The following is a 19,790-nucleotide window of genomic DNA, read 5'->3' on the forward strand; positions in this document are numbered from 1 at the left end:
AGAAAAAATGAGACCCTAATAAGCTGATTTGACCGGTTCCTCGGGGGAGCTGTCAGAACTGACAGGCTCGTGCACGCGGGCCGATCCCGCACGATAACGAGAGACCCCCCATGGCACGCGTAAGCACTCGCCGCGCTACAGCACGAAATTCAAATCTTTCATTTCGTCGTTACATAATCCGAACAAGTTGAGTCAATCCAAACAAGTTTCACTTTTAAGGCAAAATTCCTTTATAATTCAATATAGTTTAAAGTACAGAAAATTTTCTATTGATTAATTTGATTTAAAAAATCAAAGTAATGAAAATGTTATCAACTTTTCGACACTAGAAAGGATGTATGAAAAAGTCGTTCAAAATTAAATGGAATATTTGATGAAGATTTTACTCAATTCCCAACGAAGTTTTCGCACCTTTTTCTGGGTCAGAATCTTCCATAAAGATTTTATTTAATTTTAAACGTTATTTCATATACCTTTTTCGGGTCGGAAAGGCAATAAAATTCTCAATATTTTGATTACTGAAATCACATTAATTAATAGGAAATTTTCGCTTCTTCATACTATATTGGATTGTATAGGAAGTTTGCCTTTAAAGTCACATTTGTTTAAGTTGACTTAAATTACCTTGTCAATTTTGATTAGAATTGGCTACAACTCGCGATTAAGGCCTATGAGCTTAAATTATAAGTGTTTTCTCTAATCTTAGAGTACCGAAAAACACCTCTGAAAGTATTAAGGAAATCCATTTCCCGGGTCCCGGTAGCTTTCTTTGTAAGCAAGAAAGCTAAGAGCATTTAATAAGGATACATCTGCGAATGAGCCCTCTAATCATAAAATGGGCTAAATATTTAGGTAAGATTGACTGTTTTAATGTTGAAAACAGTGATCCATTCTTAACTAAATTTCCTGGAAGCAAAATTATTAATATCTCATTTCGCTAAACTCTTTCTTAAATTAAGTGATGTGATAAATACCTCTCTAATTTATCTACACATGCATCTTGATAATCATGAATCCATCGAACGCCATTGAAATGGCACACAGCTCTCATATCTTCGGGAAGTTCCTCTGGTTCTGGCCATTGAAAATTATCTATTATAGGAATAATATTGCACTGTGATTGTAATGCCGCAACAACCTCCTGAAAACATTTCATTTTTACTTTGAATCCCACAAAAAATTGCTTTTTAGCATATATACTAAGTACCTACCCTGTGCACCCAATCTTTGCATTCTGTATCTTCTATACATCTTTCTAGAGCTTTAGGTGTAAGTACCAATAAAAAATGCCTAGCTTGTCTGATACTTTGTAAAAGATTATTGTCAAATTTTCCAGCTTCAAGTCTTTCTACGTCAATAAAGACTGAGAATCCTCGCAATTGTAAATGAACTTTTAATAAACTCGCTAATTGTGAGCCATTTGACCGTCTATAACTTACAAAAACATCGAGGGACTTATCTGGTGATTCATTTTCACATGGATTAAATTGATTGTATTGGATATTTTTTATAGCATCTAAAATTCTTAATCTATGAATGCTATTAGTTATTCCACATTCAGCAAGTAACTGATCTTCGGTTAAATTCTTTATGGAATCTTTATCAACACCAGCATTAAGCATGCTATACGTATAGATAGAAAACTCTTGTCCAACTTGCTGAAGAAAATTATTAAGATTCCCAGTATCCCTACTGCTATAATCAGCCATTTTTTTTAAATTCTGCAATTCTCTAGTAAATCTTCGTCTTCTTATACCATTTGTAAGACCAATATCTTCCTTAAGATTTTCCTCTGTTATTTGAAGCAAAAGATCACCGTCAACTCTACTTTCTACAAAATTATTAGCATATTCAGCAAAACCGATTTGCTTCACCCATTCCCGTACATCTTCAGACGACCATAATGGCACTTGTTGACTTAGTTTATGAGGAATTTCTTCACCAATAAGTCTCAAAGCTTGAGCTGCAAATTTTGAAGCAATAGCATTAGGACAACTGGCCACTTTTTTTAATGGTTCGATTGCTCCAATCATCCTGAATATTTCTGTATTGCCTTGTTGCTTTTTAATACCAGCTTCCATACAAAAATGAAATGCTGCTAGATTTCTGGCTTCTTCTCGTTTGGAGCTCAGTACTGGAACTAATCTTTCTAACCAGTTTTTACTCTGACCATGTGCATGCGCTAAATTTGATTTTGCAAATTCATACGGATTGTGTGAAGTAACGAAAGGTTCAACGAGATCTAAAGTTCCAGATTTAAGAACAGCCGCCTCTATTTCTTTATTAGCTACAAGTACAGCAATTGCTAAGCAAGCATAATACTTGATGTTATCATCATTATGGAAAGCTAACGGAAAAAGCCACATAGGAACTTTTCTTTTGATCATTGCTTCTTGATTGTCTGCACCACCATAGAGTGAAAGATTTGCTAGAGCACCAGCACAATGTCGAAGAGTTTCTACATCATTTTTTCTACATTCGAAAAGAACAGCATCAAGGCCACCTAATCGAATAACGTCACTGCACGTTGTCTCACTATGTTTGAAAAGATGCTCAAGAATTCCGGTTCCAATGCGTGCATGCTCCACAGAATTGGTATTTTTTGTGCATACACAAGCAACATTTACAACTTTTTCTAATCCATTATTTACTACGTATGCTCGATTTTCGGTAGTCAAACATTGCTCTAACAAGCGAGCTGATGAAAATTGCAATCGGTCATCATTTGCTATACAATTTGACATTAAAAGATCAAGACCTCCTCTTAGACGTAACGTATTACATAAGCTATAACCTAGTTCATGTCCATGAGTTGGAACAGACCAAGCCTTTCTAATTATTTCATTAACTCGATCAAGTAATAATGGTGCTCTGTCAATATTGGATGCTAATTTTCCTTCAGTGTTTGCTAAATGTTCCACTAAATTATTTAGAAATTCGGAGTATTTTGAAATAGCTAATTCAACGTCTTGCGTTTTAGATTCACATGATAATAGATCTAAATCATCTAGTGAAATAATAAGCAAGTCATCATCAACAGGCCTTCCAGATATCATTTTGCTACCACCTATTAATTGACTCAATGGATTTTTCGTATGCATAACAGATGCTCTAGAGGAGGATGTAACGCCCAAGGACTTTGAAGCAATAGTAATACTTGACTGTGAGCTTGTTGTTACATGTTTCTCACGATTAAATAAACTAGCAGCAGTGATTGTTTGTCTCTGTTGTTGAGCGGCAGTAGCTATCTGAAAAAATAAAATTATTCTTGGATATAGAAACAGTTAAAAAAATAATTGCAATTTTTTTATGAACAAAAAGTTTTGACTTGGGAAACGATTAATGAGAATTGTATAAATAAAGTCGCAAATTTTTCAAAATACTTTTTTTAGTAATATACGAACAATTTTCGTGTTTTTGGTATTTATTAATCAAGACTAAAAAGACTTTTTTTATCGATAGGCAAAAAAGTTATCCTAGCAGGCCAAAAGTTTTGTGCACACTTTTACAAAAAGCGTTATTTTTGATGTAACTTCATTATTTAATTATTATTTAAGAAAAAAATTAAAAATTTTGCTTTTCTATATTATTCTAACAAGCGCGTGGTTGCCGTGTTAAAAAATATTAAATGTTGTTAGCAACAAGTACAGTGTGAAAAATATTAATTAAAATTATTTGCTACGTATACAACGTATGGATAATAATATTTAATTAATATTTTTAGATATGTCTTATATTACGTCTGAGAATGCATCCAATGCTGACGCAACTACTACTCGTTTTCCGAGTCTTGAATTGATAAATGTCTACAGGGTCTTTAGTAAAGGTTGTCTTTTTATTTGCCCACCTTGCCCCTGTGTTTTGTTGACGTTAGTTTTGTCTATTTCGTTTGGTTTCTTGTTTGTAGATTGTATTGTTTGTATTTTGTGTTCAGTTTGTTTTGGCTTTGGCCATGTTGTGTTTGTGTTAGTATATGATTTGGGTGCGTCCGTATTACTAGGGTAGTTAGTATTTGGACTGTCCTTATGAGTTATTTTGTTAGTTATTTGATTATCTTTCTTCTTCAATGCATCATCGTTGTCAAAATCGGCGAGCATTTCTAGAAATTTATTGATGTTTTGAATTTTGTGACCGGCTACTGCCCGTCGAATCTCTCTGTCAAAATGCTCAGCCAATTTTTTGACGAGCTCGTGCTCCTTTAAGTTTTGCTCTAGCTCCTGTGCTAAGCCAAACATATATGTAGCATAGCATACGCGATTTCTTTGCCCCAGGTTAAATTGACCGTATTCAATTTTTCTCGCATTATATTTTTGTTCCAAAATCGTTCTTTGAATTTTTCAGAAAATGTATTGAAACTATCTACGCTGGCTAAAGGAGGTACCACCAATTTTGGGCTTCGTCTTCGAGTGCTTGGGAAATGATACACGTTAGCTCTTGATCATCGGGCAGCATAAGAGCAATGTAGTTTTGCAGTTTGGATAAAAATTTCATGGGTCTTTCCCCGGTTATCCCTTTGAATTTTGGAATCGTGAACGCAGGGGAAAAAGAAAAGAACACAGACACAAACACTTTATTTAAGTTTCACAAATATGTTTCGCCCAGCCTTTCCCTACAACGTGGTGGCCGTAGCCACGCAGGACTCGCCGTTGTAATGTCCCACGTTTATACTCTTCAATTATATATTTGTACATCCTGCGAACCAGCAACCGTGTGAGCACGTAGAGAGTGCATACGGATCGCAGGTGCATCCGACTACGACATTGCACAACCGAGCGCCGAAAATCGGAGCGAGTGCTCTGACCTCTGTGTCAGCACTCCTCGTGCGCGTGAAAGACGACTGCAAGGCGTACGCGGCGATCCTTTGTGGCGAATGCTGATTGGACTATCGCGATCTTTCTTATCTTAATTTCATAACTGCGTCAATCGGTATCGAGGCTTTAAAAACCACGGAGCCAATCCACGCAGCGCCTTTTTGCGTAGTGACTTACTCACTGACGGCTACAACTGATTCTAAGGTTAAGGGGCGGTGTTTGCTAGTGTTAGTGTTAGAAGCGTGCGACAGTGCCATTTGCACGTCACGTGAAGGCAAGTTAGCCGAACGCGGAGAACCACTGGCGACAGCTAAGTTGCCAGGGCTCTTCTAAATGTTGTGCTATTTTTCCCGAGGTACATCGCGAGTGCGCATAGTGCACGTGAATATGGAACATCACCGGACCGGAGGAAGGACGGCGCCGAGGAAGAGAGAAGAGAAACAGAGAAACGTGTAGAGAGTGGCACTGCTGCACCAGTGCGGAGATAGGGATAGTATGAGTGCGAGTGAGAGAGAGCGTGTGAGGAGAGCGCGTGCGCCAATCGCCGAGCCGAGCCGAGCTTCGCGCCGTCGGGGCAACGAGGAGCGGGGAAGATGAGCCGTGCAAGGCTGATACGCGTCGGTTTTCGGCCGATGGGACCGCGCGCGAAGAGAATCGAGGGGTGGAAAAACCGGGAGCGAGCGGTGAAGAGCGCGCTTTTCTCCCGTTCGCGCACTTTTTGTGTGACGCCCGGGCGGAACACATGCAACGGAGAAATTTGAGTTAGAGTCTTTGTGAGATTTATTGTGGGGTGTAAAGTTCGAGGGTTATCGTGAGGATGTCTAGAAGAAGATGAAGCGAGCAGCCAGATCGAGAGGACGACCTGGACTTCCGAGGCCACTTCAACCGAGGGAACGAGAGAGGAAGCTGCGCCAAGGTCATCTCAAGGAAGTTGCCATCCCGAGTCGAGCTGCCAGCGTTAGTCTAGGCGTCGAGGCGAAAACTAAGTAGGTACTCAGAGACGAGTTAGGAGATTCGCGGACGCGATCGTGAGAGGAGCGCGAAGGCGAACGTGGTTGAGAGAGTGTGCTTGTGAGAGTGAGAGAACAAAGAAAGAGAACGAAGGAGAGAGAGAAGCGTTATCGCGGACGCGAAGATACCGTCGAGCAACAACCGCGTCGTAGAGGAAATTCGGCTTCGGCCGCGACAGCGTGGTTCGCGTGAGAGCGCGCCTTTATTCGGAGACTGCGACGCGACATGCGGGATCGGAGGTAAACGCGAGAGAGTGTATGAGAGAGAGAGAGAGAAAGAGAGAGAGAGAGAGAGAGAGAGAGAGAGATTTGTATCGGAGGACGGGTGAGAGAATAAAGTGCTGTAAATAGAGAACTCGAGAGTTATGATTTCCGATTACCCCCTTGCAAACCCGAGCGAGGGAGAGAGGATTCGGCGGAACCTCCTCCGAGAAAACGCGAAGAAAACGTATAAAAAATTAATTGTGCGGGCCGTCGGGCCTCGTGGGAGACTTTCAAATTTCTCCGAGTTTGGCCACGTCACACTTCTTCTTCTCGATGGCTCGTCCAGGCGACGCCGTCTCGGCCAACGGGGACGACTCTCGCTGTCTGGTCGGGTGGCGGTGTGGCTCCTGCCGACGTCGCACCGATGTCCAGGCAGCTCTCAGCAGCTTCAACTCCTCAAGGCTTCCTCGTTGCTCTCTCTCTCTCTCTCTCTCTCTCTCTCTCTCTCTCTCTCTCTCTCTCTCTCTCTCTCCGGGGAAGACCTACAGTTGACAGCAGCTACTCTTCTTTTCTTCAGCTCGAGATACGTGCGAGCACCTTGAGATCTAGTAAAAGACTCTCCGATTTTCGGGCGCGAACGCGCTCGCGCTCGCAAAAACTACACTCTCCCTCTCCCTACGTCACGCGGGAGAAAGTCTCCGATTGGCTTATGAGTCCGCACGGACTTCTCACGCGGAGCGGTCGAGACGCGGATTGGCTGATCAGCCATCCCGACGCGGCTCCTCGGGACTCTTCTCTGAAGCCGGCGGCGGCGAGCTGGCGGTATTCTCGGAAGACAGCCGCAACGCTGCCACGACGCCGGCCCACGCGACGCATCGCAACACGCCGGGCCCTTGTTGTCACCGCGAGTTTGTTGGTAAAATACAACGATAACTAAAGCAATAATTCGACAATAATACAAAAGTCGCCTCAAGAATAAGCCCGAATTATTATTTCTGGCGAAATGTCACCTTTGGCGGAATGTTGTTTGGCAAAGTGCCGCTTTGGCGAAATTTCTTATGGGAACATGACCCTTGGAAAAATGTTTGCTTTGGCGAGATTTTTTTCAATACCATTACTCTTAAGAACATGTTTCTTTGGCAAAATGATGGCTTAGTTAAATGTCTGTAGGTAAAGTGTCTTTAGGTGAAATATGTTGTCTATTGGCCAAATGTCATGTTAAGCAATTCGTTTGAGTTTGCTAAAATGTATAGAATTTTCTTTTCTTAAGAGATCATTAATAAATATTTTACTTAATACCAGGCTTTTACGCGTTTCCTCATTTAAGAAGGTTACATTGATGTCTTAGGTACTAAATGCAGCAATTCTACCTTTAGCGAGCATGATTGTCCCAACTGTGTTGAGACGAGATAGGTTACCGCCCACAGAGACCGACGATGTGCCAAACTTGACTGCGAAGACCCACGATTGTTTATACATATTGGCCGCGATGATCAATGGCTTAACTGTGGTGAGAATGGCGTGCAGTACCACAAGACGCTAAGCGTATATCCCATCACAAACATTCGAAACAATTATTTCCGCCATTGTCTCATCACGTTGCGCCCCATCTATACGTGGACTATCTTTATCCGGTCACGAGTGGCTAGCACCCTCAAAACAGAGGCCCCGCATTCAACGCAGGCAGTTCTTTGTTTGGAACCATACAGCAGCGGACTTGATATCGCCGCCCAGACCGACATCTGCTGCACCATTATCATCGTTAATATTACTAATACAAATATCACCAACTACTAATATTGCTGTTTTTATTTAAATTGGAAAGACCTTACACCTGCTCTTCCAGTTGTCGGACCTGCTCTGTCATAGCTGCACACTTCTCATTTATTGATGCACGGCTACTCTCAAGTTCCACTAGCTTGGCTTCTTAAAAGGCAAATTTGACCTTTTTTTCAGTTAACCTTACATTGAGGGTTCTGAAGCTGTAGATTATTGATGGTATAAGTTTCAATGTTTCAAAATATTCCTGCACGTATGATTTTTGTAAAATGTATTTTTAAAACCAGTCTGCGTTGTTTTTTAATATAACGCAAAAAAATAAGTTGATTTATGTATCATATACATCAGCGATAGACGTTTATCTAGATTAGAATAAAAATTTCATTATTTTGCCTTTAACTATCACAATCATTATTTTTATTTCTTAAACCATGTTTGCCTCCGCTGTTGTAATGATGATTATTATTGCTGTTACTGTCATATTTGTCGCTTCAACTATCATTGCACTTATTATTAAATATTTTATCATTTGTATAATTTCTATTATCACCACGATTATGTTTGCCCGAGTATCCACGGACGTTGTGTCGTCGATAGCTGCTGCTTAGCTTCCCATAATTATGTTTTACAGATTATTGTTATTACATTGCTCCGCATAATTTGCTTGCGGCGCAGAATTCACTAATGACACAGTAGCTGAGGCGAGTACAGGGAAGAGTATGGACAAACTCATTAGATTTAAATAGCAACCAACAAATATGTCTCTACCGCGATGTCAAAACACTTTCGTATATTTGCCAGAGATTAGAGGAGAGATTGCCGATGCCGTGTTAAAAATGCGTGGCGAATTCGATCATGACGCCACTTGCGGCCTGCGATCGAACTATACGCATCTAGAAAAGGAGCGTAGGGGAAGTATACGCATCCAGCGGCAGTGGAGGAGAAGGGAGAGGCGCTATATATTCTTAGGTTCACCGCGCCTGACGCGGCGGAGGAAAAGTGACAAACGGCGACTGTTGAATTTGCGCATCCACACCTCGCAGTAGTTTCAACCAACGCCAAATAACTATTCGGGCATATTATTGGACTAAAAAGAATGTTTAAACAACAACATAAGTGTAAAAAAATTAGAATCTAAAACTTTTGAAAACTTTAATTTTTTAGAGGGATTATGGTTAAACCGACACAAACAAGTTAAGCTTAAGCTTAAACAAAGCTAAATTAAACTAATAAGCCACCCCAGCCTCCCGATAAACATATGCTACTTTCAGTTTTCATATGCCAACGATGATCGTGGTGGCGCGGTCTACGTTGTTGCTTGGTATTCTTATGCACTCGGGTTCGAGTCCAAGTCTCAGCAAATTTTTTTTTCTACTTGTTGATAAAATATATAGTATACAATAATAACGCAATATGCCATTCTACTTCTGCAATTACATTTCAATTTAGGTAAGTATACGGTACAGAGGGAATCTGCAATGTATAACTACCATTATTTATAGTTTTTTACGTAAAGAAAAAATACAATTTTAAATAAATTTAAATTATCTTATTAGTAAGATAACGTTTTATTAATTACATTGATATTAAACAAAAAAATTATTAATTTGTATTCCTAAAATTCAAGAAGTTTCATTATATACTTTTTTTTCATAAACGATTAAGAAGTAAATTATACCTATATTTATTGCAGGCCCACCGTATACTTAGCTAAATTGAAATATAATTGCAGAAGCAGAATGGCATACTGCCTTATTATTGTATACTGTATATTTTATCAGCAAGTAGAAAAAAAAGATTTGCTGAGACTCGGACTCGAACCCGAGTGCATAAGAATACCAAGCAACAACGTAGACCGCGCCGCCACAATCATCGTTGATGGAGAAAAACTGAAAGTAGCATATGTTTATCGGGAGGCTGGGGTGGCTTGTTAGTTTAATTTAGCTTTGTTCAAGCTTAAGCTTAACGTGTTTGTGTCGGTTTAACCATAATCCGTCCAAAAAATTAAAGTTTTTAATTATGAGGGTTGATTTCATAAAGACGATCATGGCCACTGACATTAAGAGCTTAGAGTTTATCGGTGATTATTTATAAATATATCATTGTTTATGAATCATATTCACCGCGTAGGCCCGAATCCTTGACAGTTACCGCCGCTTATATTATTTCTGCTCTATGCTCTGCCGCGCCGCGATGTGATTGTGTACTCTCTACTTCCCTCTTCGCCGCTGCTGCTGCTGGGGAAGCTAGTTGCGTACGGCCGCCCCTACTTTTCCACCGCTGCTTCTAGATGCGTATAGTTCGGAGCGAAAACCGCAGGGCGGCGCTAGCTTACGACTGCATATCGCACGGCGCGCTTTCGCCCATGCTCATCGGCAATCTCTCCTCTAATCTCTGTATTTGCGAATAAATCCCCATAATTAGCACTAAAAATGTTACAAGTGAGGATCGATGGATTTGTTCTTTGTTAGGTATTGTTGTGACCAGGTATGGGTACTTTATTTATAAAAGCGAAACTTAAACTCGAACATAACATTCGCGACGCCGTTGTTTACGTTGCTAAGGGTCGCTATGTGCGATTCTTGGCGTTCGAATGGTGCTACGTTCGGGCTCGGTCACAACATTGCCCCTTCTTTTCAGATTGTCTTGACAATCCATAACCTTCCATTCTTCAAGCAGGTTGATCTTCTTTTTATTCCAATGATGACTTACAAGATCCTATTAACGTTCTCTATCTTGACCCAAAGCAGGCATCAAGTTACCAAGCGGCGCTTACAGATGCAGACTCCAATCATCACTTACAGGAATAAAGATTCATCTCTGTCCTGAATTCAAGCTTCTAGCGGTTGAATTATCTTGCATTTCTTATCTTCGAAGTTAGTCAAAATCAGTATTCAGACAAGACAGCGGAAAATGTCATGCTGTAGAACCTCGTCAAGTCCCTGCTCCGGTATTTACCTTCACGCCCACGAAAAAAACCACAGCTCAGATGAACCGTGAGCAGAGCAGTCTTCATTATTGGGTGTTTCTTCCCGAATCTTAATCTGTCAGTATTCACTCTTCAAGTCCAGTGTACAAAACCACGAATATTCTGCAAGTTTATCATGAGTATCGTCAACTCTTGGTAAAGGATATGAATCTTTGATTGTAATAGCAAACATTTTGTAAAAATTAATATAAAAACGAATTTTACCATCCTTCTTCTTCAAAACTACAGGTGAACAATATGAGCTATCCGATTCTTCAATAACTCCTTGAAAGCTCATCGCAGCAATACATAAGTTCAATTCTTTAAGTTGATGAATTAGTGGTCTTCGAATAGGTTGCTTAATTGGTTGATTATCGAGTGATTGAATTCTGTGCTTGACCAAATTACATTTTCTGGTAACATCATCATCTTAAAGGGGCACACCACCTTTGAAATTAAAATCAAAATTTTTCATTAAAAATTTATAAATACTTATATAAATGAACCAAATTTTTATTCTATTCTTAGACATAATTACCTTTATTTTGATGGTTTTAGACCTTCTATATGCCTCTATAATACCTACGTATAGTAGGGAGTCCATAATTCACTTACCGTAAGATTCCAAAAGAACGAATGGCCCAAATGAGCTCAAACTATTCAAACTTGCTTCTATGAAACACTTGTACAATGACTATATATGTTTAATATACTATATTCTAAGCCATCACTGAGCATATGGATCTATATATACGTATAATTTTGATACTTTATCCCTCTGAATAACCTTAAATCTTAAGAAAATATTAATTGTTTTCACTCTAACTATATTAAACACTTGCACTGTAACTGTATATTATCATACTTATCACCATGTATATATACGCATACTTTTACTAATTTTTATACGAAGTGACCTTATATTACACTTCATACTTTCTTAAACGAACTTTTTGCACTCAAACTCACTATATATATTAAATATACTATATTCTACACTAAGCCTAGCTCAAATTTTTTAAAAAACCTTATATTACATGTCATACCTACTTGAATCAACTTTTTTCACTCAAACTCACTATATATATTGAATATACTATATTCTGCACAACGCCTAGACTTAGTTATTTCAAAATAACCGTATATTACACATACTTGCAGTATGTTTAATACTTATAGTATGAACTTGCTTGAACTAACTTTTTTCACTTAAACTCTACACCATGCTTAGACTAAATTTTTAGAATGTTTTTACCCTACTTCCTTTTACCTTTTTTTCTGACTAAATCTTCACTTTCTTCTGTCTTCGTGAATACTGTTACTTTCTTATCACTCCTTTTTTTAAAGCACACGCATCATCACAATATATTATTGCACAGCCCGTATCCTGTAAGCCTGTGAACGGTAAAGGCTTGTCTTTGTCAACCACTACTTTGTCATGTAGTACACAAAATTTGTGCTGCCCTGCTATGGTTGACAGCAGCAAGTCACTTATATTGCTTTTATCACCATGTATATAAATATATATATATATATGTGTGTGTGTGTGTGTATACATTTAATATTTGTATGTTACTTAAAATCTTGAATTGGTGAATTTTTCATTATACTCTTGCGTCCACTAAATACTTACATATGTGTAGATGTGTATAACATACATATACAACTACCCCATATAAAGATAAAGTCTAAAACGATGAATCTACAATCTTGCTTGCTCAGAACGCAACACTATGCCACACAATTATAAAAATAGATATAAATTATAAAAATGTAAATTATTAACTCAATGATATATGATTACTCCATCACAGAATCGACTTCTTAAACAAATATAGAACAAGATACTTTTACTAAATTGTAATTTATGCATTGTATACATTAATTAAATTGTAACTAGATTATACATATCAAATCATAACAATCATAAATAACAATCATTATTGCATTGAAAAATTAATAATAATAATAATAAAAATTATAATAAGAACAATATTTTAATCATAATTTTAACCGTAAACAAATTTTTATTTAATTTTTTACTATAATGAAATATCAATGACATTATAATTTTCAATTAAATTTAACAAAATCATTTATATACAAGATAAATAATAATTTTAATAAATTAAAAATAATATACTTTACTAGTCAAGTGGCTGATAAAAAAATTCATTTGCTACAAACATCATAAACATTGAAAAACCTGCAACAATAAAATAAATTCCACAAAGTAAATGCTTAATAGAAAAAGATATAAACAATAATTTTTGTTTTTAATTTATAATGAATCACTTATCTAATAAGTCCATTGAAGTACTTTATTGAAGGCAGGATACGCATACATGGAACACTTGTGCAATTCAACAAATTATATACATACACGCACATATATCACTAATAATTAGAGAAAAATAATAACTATCAAACAATATTATTATGCACCAACAATATATGCAATACAATTTACAATTTAAAATTGAAAAGTTTAAACAAACTAAAATCTAGAATAATATAACTAAATATGGAGTGTGAACTTCAATATTAAAATTGGACAAACGATCTGAATCATTAACTACATAAATGTAACTATAGAATAACACCATTAGTAATCAAAGGCAACTTCACTTCTTACACAATTTGCTAGCATGACTCCATGGCTTTTACGGAAAATCTTAAAATTATTAAATCATCAAAATACATTAGCATATACTTTTAATGTACAGAATGATATAATTTGCTTCATAATGACGCAATCCTCTAGCTCGCCTACATATGCCAGATCCTCTCCAACTCAGTCCTCGATGGAGTCTACCTTTCTGAATTCAGACACCTTTCTCGTTGCTGGATTGTAAAATCTGTAGTTTCTGGAATTTCCTTGATACCCAAAAAACATTGCTTTGTATGATTTTCGTTCATTTTCTTGCAGAATAGTTTGGGTATATGAACGAAAGCTGGAGATCCAAACACTCTAAGGTGACTGAATCAGGTTTCTGGCCTGTCCAAACTTCAAAAGGACTCAGGATTTTTCCAGGGTGACATTATGTTAAGTAGATATACAGCCGTACTGACTACCTCGGCCTACAGAAACTTGGATGCCTTTGCTCATAACGGCAAGGTGCGTGCACTCTCTACAATAGTTCTATTTTCCCTTTCTGATTTTCCATTTTGTTGTGGCGTATAGGGTGCAGACGTCTCATGCTTGATACCTCTATCTTCAAGCAGCTTTCTCATAGAGCTGTTGCAGTACTCGGTGCCATTGTCGCTTCTGAGAACTTTAATAGGACGATTGAACTTGGTGTTTATAAGCCGTTCAAATATCTTAAATCGATCATACACGTCCGACTTATGCTTGAGAAAGTATACAAATGTATAGCCGGAGGCATCGTCTATAAATGTTAAAAAAATATCCTTGATCCACCCAGCGAGGATACATTTATAGGACCGCAAATGTCAGTATGAAATAGTTCGCCAGGCTGCCACTCATGATGCTCTTGATCTTTCTTAAATGGGTGAATGTGCGATTTTCCATATTTACACGACTCACATGTGAGAGCTGGCTCAGTTTTGATATCAACTCCTCTCACCACACCTTTCTTCGCCATAGCCAAAAATGTCCTTTCATTGATGTAGCCGACTCGCTCGTGCCACCGCTGAAAATCAGTCGTCGATACATTTGCCTCGAGCGGCTTGATGACCCTGAATAGCGTTTGGTAGATCTCGTTAGTCTGTTTGACACCTTCTGCGACCTTCGAATCTCCGAAGAAAAATTTCACACCTTTGCCACCAAAGCAAACTCGATATCCTTTTGAGGTGCAAACTCCTACTAAAAACAGGTTCTTTCGCAAACGCGGAACGTATAGCACGTTATCGATTTTTCCGGATATCCACCGTCAATGAGTTTTTAAATCAAAATTATTCCAACACCTTGGCTAGAGTGTCTTGATACCAGTCTCGTCGGTATGTCAGGTGCCTGGAGGCTCCACTATCAGTTATCCAAATATCTGCGTTATTGGCTATGTAAAGACCGTACTAAATAGTAGGACGGGCTGCGCGAGTCTTACAAATAATGATTTATTAGCGAGAACTATCCTTCGGCTCGAGAGCCTGTTCTGTTACTAAAGTTACACGCGGACTGTGGAATTGAGGATGTTCCGCGCTGCTAGTCTGCGCGGACGCGTATTTGCGTGCGGACGGTATTCAGTCCTAGACTGCGTTTGGCGGACGTGTGAGTGTCCGCTGTACTTACGGTCGTTGCAGGCAAGTTGCTTGTGATACTTCGGTGTCCTGCGGACTCTACGTTATGTCCGATTAACTCGTTTCGTGTGTGGATGACTCACGAAATCACTCGTAATAAAAACTCCTGGGCCCAAAACCTCTTGAGGAAATTATAAGAGCGGAGTAAAGAACACAGTGGATGTTTAGAAGAATAAGAGTTTATTTATTACACTAATATAGTGTGAGAAGATGCCTAGGACAGCGGCAATCTCCACCTTAACAATATCGCAACGGGGGCTTCCTAAATATATCACCATCTAACTTATAGCTTGGTCGGAGCTAGACTGACTAGTCGACGCGTCGCTCGCTACGCAATTTTTTGCGTACTGTCACGTGATGCTAATACCTATAAACGGTAGTCGTCTATATATATATATATATATATATATATATATATATATATATATATATATATATATATATATATATATATTGAAACACTGGGGTCTGCTAGCGCAGCCCAGCGTTCTTAAATCTATGTTCGCGCGCCGTCACACTCCAATGCATACACGGTGGCGGGCCGCCTCGGCCCAGGGCGCCAGGCATCGAGATGCCAAGGATCCCGCGATCCCCTTTCCGTGTGAGCGCCACCGTGTGTTGGGACCTGACGGCGTGGGAGATGAGCTCGGCTAGCTCTAAGGAATGGGTGGAGTATCGAACAGGGTCGTGGGTCATAAAACTCATTAAGGCTTGCTGCTGGTATGATATGTCGTATTTATTCTTCATGTTCTCTCTTAACAACCACGGCAACCTGCCGAAAACCTGCGGCCTCTACAGTCCAGAGGCGCTACGCTGAACTAACTAAACTACTATGCGGCACGTCACGCCGCCGAATCGAGGTCATCGAGAGTAAGAGCAAATTTCTACACGCGGCCCCGCAACGATTTTAATAATTCTAACCTCCTTCCGGGGAGATCACCCGCGCCCACCGAACAATCGACGCCACCGCCACGCTTGTCAGCGCGCCGTCCACCGACTTGTCGGTGCAGGCGAATACCCGCCTCGCCTCTCTGATCGTCTACCGGCCCCGACGACCAGCGCGTCCATAGCGGCGTATTCTCGCGAGTTATGCGATTTCCCCGGCCCATCAGACGCTTATTTTCCCATATACCGCGTCGTGAAAAACTCGTACTACTATAATAAATCCCCGAAAACCACTTCACGATGTGACGACCTCGACACGACCGCGCGACGACACACAACACTTGCCCGTCCTCTCCGCGCACACTCGTGCATTCTAACAGTTATTTAACGGAAACTCTAATAATAACTAACCTAACTTAATCGCTAACTTACTTACTAACGGTAGCTCGGTAACACACAGTAATCGGTAGCTGATAGGAATAGCGGGGGGTGAGGAAACGATAGCGGGGAGGTACAATACGAGAGGAGAGCGATAGCGAGGAAATATGCACACTACATGGGTAACGATAGCGAGGAATTGTGCGAGAGCGAGAGCGTGAAAAGGACAAACGGTAGCTTGAGCGGAGGGTAACGGTAGCGTGAAAGGAACGATAGCGAAAAAAAACGAGAGCTTACAAAATTTGCAACAGGCGACGAGACCTCACGGCACACGGCTCGCCGTCCTTGCCATGACCGTCAAAGTGCATTGCGTCGCACTAACCGTGTCGCGACGCGTTCATCCGAGGCACAGCCGCACTAATTTATTCGTACGCTAAGTACACTTTTTCTTACTTGCTACGATAGCGAGAGCGAAGGGGAGCTGCAATGGCGCACGGGTACAGGTGTCACGAGACAATGGAAAACCTCGGTGAGCAGCGCAGACGTCCTATCGGTAGCAGCATTGCGGAGCGAAAGAGGCCGAGCTCCCGCGACGCGGCACGAACTGCCACGTTGCGAGGTTGTCGTCGCCTCTCTATTGCGCGGCGCAATTTTTCCACTTGTAACGTGCAGTCGAACTCCACGTTACAATATATATATATATATATATATATATATATATATATATATATATATATAGACACACACACACATACACACACACTTATACACAAGTGCGAATCTAACGGAAATTCGAGGAATTTCCCTTCACACTTACTATAATCGACTATTATTGAAATCTGTTTATTGATGATAAACTTGGAGTATTTAAAATAATTTTATCTATTGAATCTGTAATACCAGTTGCATCAAAAAAATGACTTTCAAGTATACTTTCTTGAAAGTCTGAGGTTTCTTGTTTAAATCACGAATAACCTTCACTTCCATGGCACGTGCAAGGACTTGTTCACAACAGTATTAAGCTCACGATTGCAGCAAAAATATAGGAAATATGAATAAACATGAGTTTATCAGTCAATGTATCTGCTGATTTATTGCAACTCACAATAAATGATTTGCATGAAGAAGAGAAACGCGTGTTAAAGTGACTTCGGAGAATATGCGCTTAAAACTATACTATCTTCTCCGAGTTAAAACTTCTTGTCTAGTGCTGCACTGTGAGTGGTGGAATAGAGCAGGAAAATGCACCGTTCTTTATAGTATCTCTAGATAACTTAGACTTAAACAACTAGAATCGGACATTGGGCTGAAGTTGCGCTGTCGTTATGCACGCATTCAGCGACTCATGCAACTTTGCACTATAACTAGCGATGATATATACGTACGAGTTTTGCCGCGTGACAGAGCTAGAAGTCGACAGAGCTGAATTCACAAATTAGAGACAAAAGTAGAAAATTCTGAATTGTAACTTTCTTAGACATCATAATGGAATCCTTGAACACACACACACACTCGCTAAGGTACTCGCTCTTCCTTAGCTTCGAATAATCATAGTTGTTGTTATTTACATAATATTAAAATTAATATAATGTATGGGTAAGATGAGAATATTTTAAGAAATATAGATCTAGGTCTACTTATAAGGTTAACTATAGGTTAATTATTCTGGGCGACTGGAAAAAAAAGTCTTAAAGTAGCTCGTTAATATAATAAAATATTGTATTTAATAATTTTCGTGAAAATCCCCCAATACTTGTATGTATATATGCGCGTGTGTGTGTGTGTGAGTGTATGTGAAGAAAATGTATTTTCTTAGTTTAAATTATACCGCGCTTCTCCACGGGTAAAGTAGGAATTGGCTGGAAGTTTACAGGTTAAGAAAAACACGTGGCATATAAAGAGAGAGAAAATAAAAGTTGTAAAAGAGAAGTGACAAATTAAAGAATAAACTTTGTAACGGTTCAACTTTCCCCAGGATTTGGACAGTCAGTCGGTTCCAGGATCTGGATTGGGGAAAGGGGCAATAAAAGAGTCTGTTCTTATGTTTTTAATGTTAACAAAATATATTTCCTTAAGTAGATAATAGTAATTGGGAATCAGTTGTTAAATCCCGTCTGAAACAGAAATCAATTATGCGCTTGGTTAAGAATATTTCGCCTTTACAAATTGAATTGTTTAAACTAGCGCTGTTAACAACTTACGAAAATATCTACACGACTTCGCTACAACAATGCGTCGGTGGTTACGGCTACGGTGTTTTGGTACGGTGACGGTATGGCGGATCGGTGATGGGTTTGAAGGTTAGGATTTCATTCGGTACGGTGGAGTCGTATGCGCACGGCTACACCGATCCGGGTGACTTGCGTAATAACAATCTCGACCGCCCTGTGTGCGCACAGTAGCGGCCAGGATAATGTAACGGGATTTTGAGGTTATCCCTCGGATTTATGAAGTCGTGTGCGCACGGCTCCACAAATCTTCGTCGCTCGTCTCGTTCCTCTCTTTATCCGGTGTGCGCACAGAGGTATAGCGAGTCGTGAGATGTCGGCGTAAGGCTGGCTTTGTTGGTTAGGATTTTTACGGTGGCACCGTGTATCGTCACGTGTGCTCACGTAGACGAGACTCGATGTCGCTCGGGTGTTCCGGGTTGCCTCGTGTGCTCACGACGGCAATTCGGAGTTTCGGGGTTCGGAGATACGGGTTTCGGTTCGTCTACCAAGTCGTCCCGTGTGCTCACGACACGACTTCGTCGGCGCAGATCTATCTCTCGCTGTTCCCTGTAGTAACGTGTGCGCACGATGCTACCTGGAGTGGAGCTCGAGTAGAACTGTCTACCGTCTTGCGCTGTCCGCCTTATATAGGCCCACGGTGTGGATACGTCTGAGCGTGTACGCCGCTCGCGCCGCTTGGCGCGTCGTTGCTGAGCTGTTTGGCGGCTGTCGTGCTTCGCGCTCGTGCGGAATCGCCTCGAGGTTGTTGCGCGCGCGCGCTCGCTTCGCTTCGTATGTATTCGCGCGTTGCGCATGTTTATGTTTATCACGGCCGTCCTCATGTATATTTATATGTGCGAGACTCGTGTCTCGTCACAACTTTAATTGTCGTTTCTTCGTTTACAGGTAAGACTAAGGTAAACAGTGTAAATAGACAGTAAAATAATTAAAATAAAATCTTTGTTTACAGAGCAACACAATATTGTTTATTTAACTAGTCATTCCTACAAACTAATAAGAAAATCTTTTATATATATATATATATATATATATATATATATATATATATATATATATATATATAATGTTTTATTACGGTGTAAAGACCGTACTTTGTATAAGGACGGGCTGCGCAAGCTCTACAAATAATTATTTATTTATTCAGAAACTAGCATAAGCCCGACAGCTCTTATTGTTACTAGAGTTACGCACGGACTGTAAGATATAAGTACATCCGACGCAAAAATACGTTTGGTGAACGTAGGAGTGTCCATTGTTACTTGTGGTC

General features: G+C 39.7%; 2 protein-coding genes across 7 annotated transcripts in view; both read right to left on the reverse strand.

Annotated features, from left to right (window-relative positions):
* The window catches only part of LOC107981889, a 1,212,633-nt gene that overhangs the window by 905,437 nt on the left and 287,406 nt on the right, over positions 1 to 19,790 (reverse strand). The window lies entirely within an intron of this gene.
* LOC100678982 (sterile alpha and TIR motif-containing protein 1) overlaps positions 1 to 19,790 on the reverse strand; it is a 275,936-nt gene that overhangs the window by 10,526 nt on the left and 245,620 nt on the right. For all 6 annotated transcript variants that reach the window (XM_032601496.1, XM_031924052.2, XM_031924055.2 and 3 more), the window contains 2 exons: positions 1,212 to 3,248; positions 975 to 1,141 (listed from right to left, as the gene is read on the reverse strand). In XM_032601496.1, coding sequence (XP_032457387.1) covers positions 975 to 1,141; positions 1,212 to 3,248 — 2,204 coding nt within the window. The remainder of the gene's footprint in view (positions 1 to 974; positions 1,142 to 1,211; positions 3,249 to 19,790) is intronic.

The sequence above is a fragment of the Nasonia vitripennis genome, assembly GCF_009193385.2.
Source record: "Nasonia vitripennis strain AsymCx chromosome 2 unlocalized genomic scaffold, Nvit_psr_1.1 chr2_random0004, whole genome shotgun sequence".
Taxonomy (NCBI): Eukaryota; Metazoa; Arthropoda; class Insecta; order Hymenoptera; family Pteromalidae; genus Nasonia; species Nasonia vitripennis.